The sequence below is a fragment of the Crotalus tigris genome, unplaced genomic scaffold (assembly GCF_016545835.1).
Source record: "Crotalus tigris isolate CLP2741 ecotype Arizona unplaced genomic scaffold, ASM1654583v1 scf7180000024339.11422700, whole genome shotgun sequence".
NCBI lineage: Eukaryota > Metazoa > Chordata > Lepidosauria > Squamata > Viperidae > Crotalus > Crotalus tigris.
In genome coordinates this window covers 901828-917145 of record NW_024100509.1, presented here as the reverse complement: position 1 = coordinate 917145, position 15318 = coordinate 901828, and the positions used below count along the sequence as shown (strand labels likewise).

At 42.7% G+C, this 15318-nt stretch overlaps 1 protein-coding gene across 4 annotated transcripts in view; it reads right to left on the bottom strand.

Moving 5' to 3' along the window:
- The window catches only part of LARP1B (La ribonucleoprotein 1B), a 50957-nt gene extending 48874 nt beyond the window's left edge, over positions 1-2083 (bottom strand). For 2 of the 4 annotated variants that reach the window (XM_039325935.1, XM_039325936.1), the window contains exon 1: positions 1369-2082. In XM_039325935.1, coding sequence (XP_039181869.1) covers positions 1369-1717 — 349 coding nt within the window. In that variant the 5' untranslated portion in view covers positions 1718-2082. Of the gene's footprint in view, positions 1-1368 lie in introns of all 4 variants that reach the window. The other 2 variants (XM_039325937.1, XM_039325938.1) reach the window with 2 other exon arrangements.
- Between the last annotated feature and the right edge of the window lie 13235 nt (positions 2084-15318).

The window sequence follows — 15318 nt, the reverse complement described above, 5'->3', positions numbered from 1 at the left end:
AAGAAAAAACCAAAGGAAGACATGTCAGTAATAAGGGACATAAAAAGGTGCCATAGGAAAAATAATCAGAAACTACATGGCCATACTTTACATAAACTGGAGCTACTTAGATTTTATTTAAATGTCAGGAACAATTTCCTACTTCTTAGATCTCCACAACAGTGGAGACTGTAGGCTTTCCGTCTCTCGAAAACCACCTCTTGAGTATGGTTTAATTGATTTTTTTTTTCTGTGCAGTGCAGAAGTTGAACTAAATTCCTAATGGTTCTTCCAGAATTCTAGATTTCCATAAAAATGTGTAGCTTTATAATACAAGAGGAACTAGAAACATTCTACTGTAATACCAAATAAATCAAGGAACATATACCATCCCAAAATAAAATATAGAACCTATTGGGCTGATACAATAGCTAGGTTAAAATCACTCAGCAAGCTTCTATGACTCAGGGTGACTAGAAGACACTTCTGTTATTCCAAAACTTTAAGCATACTTTATTACAATTACTGGCTCAGCCATCATCTACAATCTAGTTATTTATAGTTTCAAGTATTTTCTTAAGCTTCACGCAGAATATCAATATTCCTCCAAAACTGAAAAAATGTTTTGCAAGCTGGTTCACTCTATTGCTATGAATATATTCAGTATATATGGTAAAAGTTTGAATTAAAGTTCAGATAAGCATTCCATTACCCTTTCCTTCAGTGACTACACCACCAAATATTGAAATGGGATGAAATTAGTGTGACTGTAATGATTGTAAAACATCACCACCTGCCAGTAAGCTCAGATATCATTAAGGTTTCTAATATATGAAATGTCAGAAAAAATATCAAATATTCTTAAACCGCGTTTTATCGCAATATTCTCTTTTTAAAAAAGAAAAAGCGCATGTTGCTCCATATTAAAAATGTGTGGTGTTTGGTTCTCTTGAAATATTTAAAAACACTTAACCAGACGACGTATTTCATCACATCTCCATGATCGCTCTCCAAGACCTCCAAACATCAAGTACAAACTCTAGCGGTTTCCAGTTTAGACCTTCCAATCTTCAGCCTCGCGTAACTCCCAAATATACCACACCCCTTCACACTCACTTTCCTAATCTGACCGCGTGCGTAACTTTGAACGGCAAAATTTCTTACGGTCGGCTTGACAAACACCCCTCGCTCCTCCACAGCTCGTGTTACTTGGGGTCAATATTAAAGGCGAAGGGAGGAGGAGCTTTAAAGAAACTTGAGAGCGAAACGCCGTCATTTCGACATCCCTAAGCCAAAAAAAAAAGTAGTGCTGCTACTCAATTTGACAACTTCTCCCACCTAACGCCGCCGCCACCACCCCTCCCCGCCACCTGCAGCGGCCTTTCTCACCCGGGTCCTGCGAAGTTAACTCGCCGCCCGAGGAAGCGTTGGAAGGAGATAAACTACTACCAGAGTTGGGGGGAGGCTTCCAACGCGTCCAGGGATTCTCTTTAGGCGGCGGTGCCTCGACCACATGACACGGCTGCGGCCTCCCCCGTTGCCACTTGTCGTTGTCCTCGTTGTCCTCTTGCTGTCGTTGCAACTGCAAGCCCTCGGTGGAGCCACTTTCCCGGGAAGCTTCAGTTACTTGGCCGGAAGGAAGCAGGAACGGCTCCCGATGGTTCTCTTCGAGTAACCAGGCCCCACCATTACTCTTCTCCGCACCCCGAGATGGTCGTTGCGGGGCAGCCGCTGACATGCCGAGAAGGAGCCGCCGCACTGCCCGGCACACTCCTCTCCCTCCGTTCCCTGCTGGGCAGCAGTAGGGAGAGAAGCAGGGCGCTGAGAGATCGGAGCGAAACTGAGAGAAGCTCCGTGCTGCGAGCTGGGCCGCCCCACGGGGGCTGAGGCTGGAGGGGAAGCGCCCCCCCCGCCTGAACAGCGGCCTCCGGGGGCGGCGTTGTTCCTACACCTCAAGGGGTGATTCAACCGCCACCGCCCTACGGCGGGAAGGAAGGGAGAGACCGTGCGTAGCGCGCGGGAAAAAAAAAAAAAACTAGGGTTCCCGACGAGGAGGGGGTGATTAAGAGAGTCAGTTTTCGAGGGCCTGGTTAACACCGTCACAGCTGTCACGTGCGTGCTATCTCGCGCCGGGGGAGGGGCAGGGTGGGTGGGAAAGGGGCGGGGATAAGTGCACAAGGAGGGAATAAAAGGAAGAGGAAAAGGCGAAGAACTAGTAAGCAAGGCGATCGCTACGAAGAGGTGGAGTCTTCAAACTCTTCGATCCGTTGTGACATCACAACGGCCAGCAGCGCAGAGTGGAGCATATTCTTATTTTTCTTATTTTTGTTTCCCCCCCCCGCTCATGTGGGGGAGAATTTAGTCAAAAGGGAGGAAACCTATTTTTCGGCCAAAGACCTCTGCATGGGAGATCAGGAGGAAACTAAGTTGTGCTGACAAAAGCCTTGGAAAAAAATCTAGGACGCACATTTTTAATACGTCTTTCCAGTGAGAAAGAACTATCGATGGCCACTTTTGCACTATGATTTGTGAACTAGTTGGTATCAGTTCATGGGATTTTGCCCATGCTTAACTGTTTACGAATCAAAAGCACAGGGTGCTTTGTCAAATAATGCTTAACTAAGATAGAGATGATAAAATGAGATATGATTTCTGGTAATTACACTATTTTTAAGGCATTTACACATACTTCTTTTTAATTATCTGCTCTAGAATATCTGACAGTTGAATGCCGAAGTTTTCTTTTTGCCAGTGTTCAAACAGTTCCCTTGCCATCTCTCCAGGATCATGGTGGTTCCATCAGAGGATCATCTAATTCTTTCAGTATCTTAGTGTACAATTCATCAGGTCTTGGTGATATAAACTCAGATTATATATATATTTCCTGGCCATGTTTTTATCACTTTCAAGTTCAATCCTGCCCTTTCATTGTGCTCCTTGCTTTTTTCTGGTGGAACAGGGTTTGTTTTTGAGAAGACTGGAGCTGAGCAGTTCCACATTTTTGGTTTCTGATTGTTTTTTTCAGTACTCTTATTTCTAAAACGACCTTTTATTGTTATTAGCATATCTTACTAGTGTTTGAGCTTTTGTTTCCTTGATATGAGCTCTACAGTTCTAGCTATTTATTTGTACCATTCCTTTCTAATCTAATCCTTTTTCCATTTCTTGTATGCTGATTCAATTGTGATGAGCTGAAGGAATAAAATGCAGTTTACTTCAGCTTCTTTGTCATCCTCTTCCTCTATAGGATTTTAAGCAGTTTTGCAAATTTACTTCAAAACACAATTTAGATTTGTATTCTTATGTGTTTAGAAGCTTAAAAACACTTTATGAAGTCTACAAAATAAGTCAGAGGTGTTACTTATAGTTGTTGGAAAATATAAAATACAATTCAGACAAAATGTACATTTTGTTTGTGTTCACTTAACTGATACTTAAATCTATATACTACTAAAGCAGTGGTTCTCAACCTGTGGGTCGGGACCCCATTTGGGGTCGAATGACCATTTCACGGGGGTCGCCAAACCACGCTGTCCACCATTTTTTTCCCTTTTCCCTAGCTGTCCTACTCCCTCTTATTAGTGGCCACACCCACTTGGGGGTCACCACAACATGGGGAACTGTATTATGGGGTCATGGCATTAGAAAGCTTGAGAACCACTGTACTAAAGTATGATTCTTGTCATGATCTTTAACTGGACAGAATGATGCATCATAGGCAACTATTTTTAAACCAAGATACTCCAAATGGCTAACCTATGAAGTGTTTCCACAATTTGGGACTAATGACTTTAGGGAATGAAATTTTGTTGCTGCTTCAGTGCTAGTGGCCTCTTCTGGGGTCATGTGATTTTCATTTTCTGTGGTGGTCTCCCATGGAGAATGAGACACGCACGCAGGTATCTCGGGATGGGAGCCCAGAGCTGACTCCAACACCCTATTTTATTGTTACTATAGTTTTTACATCACACAGCGTAATCAAAAGACGTGTATAGGGGTGGTTACAATGTATCACATAACAGACACTCTCCAGATGCAAGGCTATGCAGGTGGGTAATGATTCATGCATCCTGCTTCCCGTGTTCTTATCAGACCCTGTCCAAATGGCTGATGAATGTGTTCCGTGTCTGGAGCAGTCTGTTTGTTATCTCAAGGACTTTGTGGGAGCATGTCTATGGGCATATTTATGCAATTAATTCCACATCTCCTCCTTTTGTGTTTTTTTAATGTTACTCACTTCCAGTTCCAGAAGGGATCTTGATTCACTGATTAAGGCGTCCTTCCTAGTGGAGCGCGTAACATATTTGCACATTTGCAGGAGGGAGGGAATACATTGAATGCAACAACATAGCAATACAATTAATATCAAAATGGTTACTATAATAGAAATCAAAGATCGTAGCCAGGATCCATCCGGTAGCCAGGACCAAAGGGCACCCCAGATATCCACGGTGCCTGATCCATCACTGCGTAAGGGATTATTTTGGATCATAGATTCCATTTTCCTTGCTGTAGCTGAAATATTAGGTTGAAAATCATGTATATACATACAACAATGAGAATGAATTAAAGCACATACACCGCCTTTTGCTGCTAAAATAATATCTAAAGCATACCGATTTTGCAAAACTACTTCCCTTATTTCCCCCATTTCTTGATTAATCATTTTAATGCTGTTGATTGTTTCATTAAACATATGAACAGTCCAATTGTTAAGCAAATGAAGGTCCCTATAGTTCATGGCAACTCCTAGATTGGGCAATATTCCTCTGCTGATTTGAGTCTCTAAACTACCACCCAATGTTAGGGGTGGATCCGAGGAACCAGTATCACGTTTGTTCCTCAGGCGTCCATCAGGGAGATGAGGCAAGGCATATACAGCAGGGGTCAAAAGGCCCAGTGTACAGGTGCCTTTCCAATCCTTAGGCACCTGGCGATAGGCTCTACAGCCACATAGTAGCCGTATATCGGGTAACTCATAATAACCCTGGCGAGACTCATTAGCAAATGTTATTATGGATTCCATGTCAAGGCAAGCCATGTAGGTACTGATGTTTGTCCATTGATTGCTTCGATAAGTGTCATTTATCTTAGTAAGGTTGCTTTTGATGGATTTGCATTTCTTAGCTGAATTCCATATAATAACTTGTTGACAATTACTATAATTTCCCAAATAAGTGGCAGTACGGAATAGTCCTGTGCTATAAAAACAAAATCTGGCAGGTTCCATTATATGAGCGCCCACAGCATATGTCATATTCAATGTCTCTGTAGTTATGTTCCACAGCTGCTTCCATCCTGTTTCATTGGACGGGAGGGCATGAAAAATGAGGCCACCATGACTGTCACCAGGAATTTGCATGCAAATCCAACAGTTCATGACGTTAAGTGTAAGAGCAGTGCGCCTGGCATCCCGTACAAGAGCATTAAAAGCCCACATTCCCTGATCCTCATATGCCTGGCTGAGGTGGTGTATGTTGAGCCATATAAGGATGAACACAACGAGCTGGAGTCCAAATGATCTCACCATGGTCGTCTATTGCAGCGTAGCCTCAACCCCAGGTAATGAGGGAGGCAGGCCCTTTCCAGGTGGGATCAGGCAAACGTCGATAGTATACTTGGGGGCGTGAAAAATCTGTGGGAGAAGCAGAAAAATGCCTGCTTGCGGCGGTTGAGCCAGGGGTGCCAGAAACATTCAAAAAGTTTAAGGTAAAAAGTACAAGATTAAGTGTTTTGTATCCCAGGCAAGCCGGGGGTATTTTCCCCTTTCTTTTTTGCATGCATGTCTAGAGCCCTTTTTACGGTCTGATTGGCTCGTTCCACGATCGCTTGACCAGTGGAGTTATATGGAATGCCAAATTTATGAACAATAGACCAGCGAGAGCAAAACTGCGCAAAGGAGGTGTTGGTATAAGCAGGAGCATTGTCCGTTTTAATTTCTTTTGGATTGCCCAGGGTAGAAAAGGTACGAATACAATGATTAATAACATGTTTAGCAGACTCACCCCTTTGAGGGGTGGCCATAATAAAACCTGAATAGGTGTCAATGGAAACATGCAAATATTTCCAGGGGGCAAATGGCAAATATTGTGTAACATCCATTTGCCAAAGTTGACAGCTCTGCGTCCCTCTTGGGTTGACCCCTTGAGGAACAGAGTGTGCTTGGAGGCTGCAGGTGGGACATTGTTGTATGATAGCCGCAGCTTCCGTAGCCGTTAAAGAAAATTGTTTCATTAAAGCCTTCTTATTTTGATGAAAATATGAATGGCTGTCCCATGGGGTTATGGGAGATAAAACAAGGACAGAGACGTCCTGGTGAGTCGAGGCGGCCGAAGCGGCAGCATCCGCCTTGGCATTGCCTTCGGAGATAATACCAGGGAAAGGTTGGTGACTTCTAATATGAGCAGGAAAAAAACAAGTAGAGCGGGAATGAAGAAGGGATTGGAATGTGAGAAATAGACTGAGGAGAGAGTCATCCAGTGAGGGTGACACATATGAGTCAGATAAAGAGGTGAGAACTTTATATACATAAAGACTATCTAAAATAAGATTAAAAGGTTCAGAAAAAAAAGTTTGTAAAGCCAATATTATAGCGGCAAGTTCAGCACGCTGAGCAGAAGTTTGAGGAGGAGTAATTTTTGTATGCCATTGTTCACCCTCCTTCCATACACATGAACCATAAGTCTTGCTGCCATCAACATACAGGGTGACAGCGTTAGGAATGGGAGAGGAGGAAATGGGAGAATGCAGAGAAATTGAAACATTATTAAGGAGTTGGAAGCGAGGGTCAGAGGGAATATGACAGGAAACAGATCCTGCCCAGTCAGCAAGAGAAAGTTGCAATACATCTGAAGAGGCAAATAAAGGTTCCCATATAGTAAGAGACATGGGGACATATAAAAAAACAATATCAAATCCAATTAAACATTTTGCTCGAAAACGGCCCTTCGTAATTAAAAGAGCAAACATATATGGCAGTGGATTGATAGATTTGCGAGGGGTATTGGGGAGGTGAATCCATTCAACAATGGAGACCCTCCCCTTTTGATGTTGGAGAAGGGCAGCTGTAGGAATAGAGGGAGTATTAAATATGGCCAAAGACAAAGGCTCATTGGGAATGGCTCGGTCCACCCAGCGGGTGGAGAGGGCACTATTAATTAAGGCAAAAACATGTTTTTGAGTGGGGTTAAGAACAACAACAGAGGAGGGGAAGTGTGGCCTCGCAAAGCCAAAAACAAGGGTGCCAATTGGGCAGTGGTGAGTGCAAGAAATGGGCGCACAAAATTTATGGTGCCCAAGATTTGTTGTAAAGCAACTAAAGTGAGAGGAGAAGGAAGGTGGATGGCAGGGAGTACTGGAACAGAATGTGAGGCTAGGACTTTATGTCCCAGATATAAAAAGAGAAATTGGGTCTGAACTTTTTCCGGGGCGACAATAAAGCCAGAAGAAGCTAAAAGCTGAATGAGTTGAGGAAGGACAGTTTGTACCGTGCCAGGAGGACCCGGTGCAGGTAGGAGAATGTCATCCATATAGTGATAAAGCAAAAAGTTAGGATAGGATTTGCGAAAAGGCAACAAGGCAGCGTCCACAAAAGCTTGACATATGGTGGGGCTGTTAAGCATGCCTTGGGGAAGAACAGTCCATTGATAGCGAGGAGTAGGTCGGGACATGTTAGTTTGAGGCAAAGAAAAGGAAAAAAGTTGTTTGTCATCAGGGTGTAGAGGAATGGTAAAAAAACAGTCTTTTAAATCAATAATTGCGAAATCATAGTCTTTGGGGATCATATTTGGGTTGGGTATTCCGCACTGTAGCGGACCCATGGGTTTAATTATTATGTTAATGAGGCGTAAATCATTAATAATTCTCCAGTTGCCTGATTTTTTCTTGACTACAAACTGGGGTGTTATAAGGACTGGTAGTTGGTTCCAAATGGCCAGATTGTATTTGCTGATATACCAGTTTCTGCAATGCTTCCTGTTTTTCTAAAGTGAGTGGCCATTGGTGTACCCACACGGGGGTGTCAGAAAGGAGCGTAAGCTTCATGGGTGAAGGAGGCATTATTAGTCTTCCAGAGTTAACTTTGCATTAAATTGAAAGAGTAAGTCTCTGCCCCATAAATTTGTGTGAAGAGGGAGGACGACAGGTTTAAATTTAGCAGAAATGCCTTTTGTGATTCGTTGTGCAGTAAGCCAATTTTTACTGGAGCTTGCTTGTTGAAATCCTCCCACTCCCCTGACTGCTGGTGAGGATTCGGGGGGCCAGTTAGAGGGCCATTCAGCTGTTCTTATGACTGAGACATCCGCACCAGAGTCTACAAGACCAGAGAAGAGAATGCCATTGATTAAAAAAGGCATCACCAGTTTTTGGGGAGTAATTTGCTTTGTTAGTGCCAATAAATCAGAGGAAGAATTCCCAGAGTGAGGTGCATATGCAGCCTCTGGAATGGATGGTGCTGCACGTGGTAATAAAACCAAGCGTGCCACGGTATCCCCCCGGTTCATTGTGACAGGGAGATTGGTATAAAATTGGACTTTTAGGGTGTCTCTATACGTGGGATCTATCATACCTGGAAGCACAAACACTCCTTGTTCCCGAACAACAGGTGTAGGAAGGATTATTCCCTCCGTTTCCGGAGGCAAGGGTCCGGAATAAAGGGTTTCAGCAACCGTGAGTAGGTTAGGAAAAGTAACAGAAAGATCAGAAGCCAATTTTAAATCAATGCCAGAAAAATATCGCGAAGCAGAAGGAGTAAAGTCTGAAAAGGATGAAGCCTTTGGAGAGGGGTTAGCTGCAGACCCCTCTGTTAGTTTCCCCGATTGGACTGAGAGGAACGGCACTGATTGGCCCAATGAAAACCCTTTTTACATTTTGGGCACACAGTTTTGGGCTTGGCTCCGGGGATGGCAGCGGGTCGAGCCGCGCTGCCTCCTGGGGCTCTGCATTGCTTTTTAAAATGACCAAGTTTTCCACAATTGAAGCAAGTGCCTTGGGGTTGATTCCCCTTTTGGATTGCGGCTGCAAGAGTGTCCATTTGAAAAGCATTGGTTCCCACAATGCGGCAGGCTTTAAGAAAGTCCGCTAGAGTGGCCGTGGGACTGGAAACAAGTGGTTTAAGAATGGACTGGCAGTCCGCATTTGCATGTTCATAAGCCAATTTTATGAGGATTTCATTTGCTGCATCTCTGTTTGAAATTTGATGCTCAATGGCAACTTGCAGGCGATTCACAAAGTCTGCATAGGTTTAAGTCGCAGTTTGGCGAATGGCAGAAAAAGATTGAATCGGGGTGCCAGACTCATCAACACGAGCCATGGCAGAAAGAACACAAGTATTAATGATCAGAAATGCAAAGGGGTGAAAGTTTGAGCCTGAGCATTAAGGCTAGCAAAATTGCCTTCTCCGAAGAGTTGTTCCGCTGTCCATTGTGAACCTGGGTGATTAGCTCTGTTTTGTGCCTCTCTCTTATATTCAGATTCAAAAACTACGTATTGCGTTCCGTTAAGAAGCATGCGGAACAGATCTTTCCAATCTTGAGGCAACATTCGATATGCGCTAGCAACTGAGTGTATCAGTCCTCTAGTATAGGGACTGGTTATGCCATAATCTTTTGTAGCTTTTTTCAATTCTCGGATCATAGCCAGGGGAAGTGCTTCCCAATCAACCACTATGCCCGCTGCGGTCTGTTGGTAAGTAACAGGGAACAACTCTGTCTCGGATAGTTCAGAAATGCTCAAATCACCATTGTTCAAAGCCTTTTGAAAAGCGCCACGGATGATTCCGGGCCGGGAGACAGGCGGCAACGTGGCAGGAACAGGAGAGGCTGTTTGTTGTTTATCAGGATCCATAGAATTTGCAGGGGCAGAAGGAGGGTTAAAACCGGCTCCAGGTGGCAAGGGAGTGGCCAACATAACAGACGGACTTTTGTACGGTGGAGGGTCTAATAAAGGCTGATGAGGCAAGTCAGCATGGGTTTGAATCAGGGTATAGGCAATTTTCCAAAGGCACAAAATCTCTGGGGGGGGCTCTTGGAGACTGATGGAGGATGGCGCTAATTTTCCTCCATGTATTTACTTTTAAAGATCCAGACTCCGGATAGGATGAGCAGTTAGCCCATACGTAAGCAAGCAATTTAACAGCCTCAGATTTAGAAAGGTGACGGGTTAATTTCTGTTCCTGATCAGTAAGATATTTTTTCCTGCCAAGTAGCCTCAGCTCTTCCACATGCTGCTTTTGAGCGTGAGACATTCCACCCCCCATACTTACGAAGAGGAGTCAGTTGCCAGCAACTTCGTCGGGTGCACCAAGCCTATTCCAGGCGATAAGTAAAGGGTCGGCAGGGACGTATCCCTCAGTGGATCACGTCGGGGTCACCAGATGTGGTGGTCTCCCATGGAGAATGAGACACGCACGCAGGTATCTCGGGATGGGAGCCCAGAGCTGACTCCAACACCCTATTTTATTGTTACTATAGTTTTTACATCACACAGCGTAATCAAAAGACGTATATAGGGGTGGTTACAATGTATCACATAACAGACACTCTCCAGATGCAAGGCTATGCAGGTGGGTAATGATTCATGCATCCTGCTTCCCGTGTTCTTATCAGACCCTGTCCAAATGGCTGATGAATGTGTTCCGTGTCTGGAGCAGTCCATTTGTTATCTCAAGGACTTTGTGGGAGCATGTCTATGGGCATATTTATGCAATTAATTCCACAATTTTCAAACTTTTGTGACAGTTTCTCAGCTAGTCTCACAATCCATTTACTTCCTCATCTACCCAGTTGCTCCCATTTACCTATCTGCTGGAAAGGGGAAGAGAGGGATGATGAAAGAACAGGCAAGAAGGAACCCCTAACATCCTTTCCAGTCCATGCTAACTCCTTGTGCTGTCCCCCTCCATGTGCCTTCCCCAACCAACACAGCACCGTTTGGGCCCACCACCTACACATCCCTAACTTTCAAGGCACCTCTTCCATACTCCCAAGTACCCCCAGGTACCCTTTCCATGCTAACTCCGCCCAATGCCATCCCCAACCTGCATGGTACTTCTCACACATTCTTGACCTCTTGACCCCTCCTCCATGCATTCTTCTTGACCCATGCAGCCCCACATGCCCTATTTGATCCAGACAGTAACCATTTATATACCCCTGATACACTTCTTCACTCCTGCTGCTGTCCTGGTTATCCTCCCTGATCTGCACAGCACCTATACTGCACCCCAGGGCACTCTTTCTTACCTATGCTGCCCATTCATGTACCACCTCGACCTGCACATCTCAGGCACATACCCACACACTCTTCCCAGAAAGAGGTGGCACCTCTTTCTGACCTGCAACCCTATGTACTACCTTGCTCCCTCCCACATTTGGCGGCAGTCACTAACCTACCAGCTGGCTTTACACTTACAACTTCCTGCTGACTTCGCACTGACTTTCTCTGCAAGCTTCCCAAAAGAAATATAAATGAGAAGCTAGCAGGAGGGAGATAGGCAAGTAAGGAAATTTGTGACAGAATGGCAAGGAATGAGGGAAGGGGAGGGAGGAAAAAAGGAAGGAAGGAAGGAAGGAAGATTTCTGATGCTCCCTGCTAGATTCCCATAAGAAAACTCAATGGGAAAGCCAGCAGGAAGTCACTGCAGATCCCACTGCTTTTTTGCCCACACATGGTCATTCTGTTTAGGTAAGCAAATATCTCTGAAACAATAATTGAATGGGATATGGGTTGTCTAGCATAAAAGCACACTTCTGCTTCTATCAAAACATTTGTTAGTGTTACAGAAATAAAGTTTATTACTATGAAAACAGTTTTGATGGCTTAGTTTCTATGGCAGATGGCATTTAAACATTTTCAGTCTAATCAGAGTGCACTGGTACTAGTGCTCTGTATGAGTGAAAGTAATACTTTTAAGAAAATGACGGCAAATATACATGACCCAGAATATACACAACTCACAGAATAGCCCAAAGCACATATTCCAGTATAGAGAAGTTACCTGCAGATGGGCTCCAGCATGAGTTTGAAAGCTCAGAAGAGTTAATCCCTGCTTCCAGTGACAGGCCCAGATTCGATCTTGCACTTTTAAGAGAGGCAATAACCAGAATATTTAGCAAGATTTCCACAACTAAGAGTAAGTTTCTCAAACCCCCCTCCCCACAAATGCTTTTTAAAAGCAAGACAGTAGTATAAAAATGTAGTTTTACTCGAAGCAACCTTTCAGTTTAAATGCTAGTGAGAAATTAGAAAAACTTCATTTTTACCTCTGTCCCTTTTTTATTTAATGTTCCACCTTTTAATTTTTTTGTGTGTGTGCGTGTGGGAGGTAGCTTCAAGTCAGTGTTGACACCTGGTGACTGTCTGAAGTCCTTGCAGTTATGCTCCTTACAACCTAACAACTATCAGTAGCTTTCATTTTATATAACAAAATAGCATCAGAGATGTGCATCTTCTAGCTGTGACTACTCTCCTCTCTTGGAAGTATGAGACCAAAAGTCACATCATTAAAAGATGTAAGGAATTGGATTGATTCCAGTTGGAATATGAAATATATAGGTGAACACACCCTATATTCCCTCCCTCCCATCCAGGACATAGCACAGAAGCGTTGCTTGAGCAGGGTCTGTAAGATTATCTGGGACACTACAAATCCTCTTCACGACCTGTTTTCCTTGTTACCTTCTGGAGGAGGCTCTGTGGTATCCAAACCAGAACATCCAGTTTCCGCCAAGCTTTGTTCCATACAATATTAACCATTTGAACTCTAAAGCTTCCTCCTTCCATTATGTATTCAAGATGGACAGTGATGAATATTTATGTTACTTATATGTAAGGGTGTAGGTCTATACACACGTTGTATATAGTATGTTTTAAATGTGTTATCTATGTGTACATTTTGAGAGGAAGCAACAATTTCATTTTTGATGTGTGCCGCTGTGCCCACAGTAAAAAATGACAATAAAGGTTATCAATTCAGGACCTGCAAATTGGGCTTATATGTTCCTGGTGCTGATAGTCAACTAGCATGCAAGCTGTTACATTCTGGACTACAATTTTTTGGTTGTCTTTTAAAACCAGCTCTGTATAAAGCTCATTATAGTAGTTTAAGTGATAACCAGAGCATGAGGTACAATAGCTATGTACTCTTGCATAAGGTAAGGTTGCAATAAGTATACCAGCTGAAACTGGACAAAGGCTTCTTTAGCTATAGCCTGTAGATATTGTTCAAGCAGGATCTGTAAGTCCAGGATCCCTTCTATTGCAAACCTGCTCTTTGACAGGGAGTGCTTGTCCCTTTGGTGTTGACAATTCTGATGTACAACAGCAACTTCATCCTATCTGAGTTGAGTTTCAAACTCTTTTCTCTCGTTCAGATCCTTATAGCCTCTCCTCCATAATTTGGGCTGGTGATATAATTTAGTATCATCCGTACACCAATAATACAGATAATCCTCGACAATTGAGCCCAAAATTTATGCTGCTAATGAGAAAATTGTTGTGACTTTTGCCCTATTTTATGACTTTTCTTGTCACATTTGTTAACTGAATCATTGCAATTGTTAAATGAGTAACACAGTTGTTAAGTGAATCTGGTTTCCCCATTGACTTTGCTTATCAGAAGGTTGCAAAAGGTGATCATGTGACCCCAAACACTGCAACCATCAGTAGTCAAACATTCGAATATAAATCATGTGATGATGGGGATGCTGCAATGGTCGTAAGTGTGAAGAACGATCATGTCACTTTTTTCAGGGCTGTTGTAACTTTAAATGGCCACTAAAGGACCACCTGTATTACATTCTAAATTGTCAAATGACACATCCCAACAGTTTCATGTAGCTATTGAAAACAAGCCCAATTTCTGTTGTATCCACACTGCAGAAGCCACCATGATGATCTCCTCCCCCTCACCCCCAAAATTACCTACTGAGGGAATGGAACCATTACAAAACAGTGTTTCCAGTCTCCAATTTCTGTAGGTCATATTAAATGGTACTAAAAGTGCAAGAGATCTAAAAGAACTAAGGGGAATATTACCCTCTTCTGGATCTTAATCCAAGAAAATGACCGATGCAGTCTTTATGAAGTCAAATCTGAACCTGAGTGAGAAGGATTGATATAATCATCTTCTAGGACAGTGTTTCTCAACCTTGACAATTTTAAGGCATGTGGACTTCAACTCCCTGAATTCCACAGCCAGCAATGCTGGGAGTTGAAGTCCACATGCCTTAAAATTGTCAAGGTTGAGAAACATTGTTCTAAGATGTTGTCATCTGTCACTATTGTCTCAATAACAATCCTTTAAAAAGTGAAACTGAATTAAATTATCCCCTACCATCTAGCTCCCTTCTTGTAACTATTTTATTTTGATTGTACTTTCATCTTATTATATTACAAATATTCATCTCTGATGATTTTAACATTTTTATGCTGTAAGCAACCCAGAGTCATTTCAAAATGAGATGGTTGGCAAATAAAGTTAATAAATAAACAAACTTCCAGGGATGGCCTTTTTAGAAAGGACACACTACAGTTTCCTTTAAGAGTGCTGGTAATTTTTCCTCCTGCAAGGAGGCCTTGACAATATCCAGGATCCAAGGGGTTACTTATTCATTTGTTACAACAACAACAAGGACAGGCAAGTCTCAAAGAACAGGTAACAGGAGACAACCTTAACCAGCAGTCTATCCCCTTCCTTGGAATTTAGGCATCTAAACTATCCAAATTGTTCCTCAGAGGTAATGGGTGATTTATCATAACTGGATCAGGGCTTATCTGGTCATGGTAACGGCAATGGAAATCGCTTCTATTTCTAAATCATCCAAATGCTCTTTTCATTCTTCAAAGATAGTTGACATAAATTTAGGATTTTTTTTTTCCATTGAGAGCAATTGTATTTATTCATAGATCAGAGGGTAAAGTGTAGTTTTAATTAGATACAATCTGATTGCAGTCAAAGCAAAGGATATTTGCCAATGCATCAATTTTAATCTAATCTTTTAAACAGAGCATCTATATTTAAGAACTTTTTCTATTACTTGCTTATTCAATAGATGCTGCACTTCGATTGCTTTTATCTTTTAAATATTGTATAGTACAGTCTTAGTTTTAATCTTTTTTTTTTTTTTTGTGCTTTTGAGTTAGTTTTAACTCCTGGAAACTGCCTGGACTAGTTGGGTTTTATACCTTCAGATCAGTGCCAACCCAATGGCTGCCTTCAGTTTCTTGGCAACATTTTCAAAAACGGTTTGCCATTACCTTCTTCCTAGTGCCGAGATAGAATTATTGGCCCAAAATCAGTCATCTGGATTTGTGTCTAAGGCAGAACTAGGACCCATGATT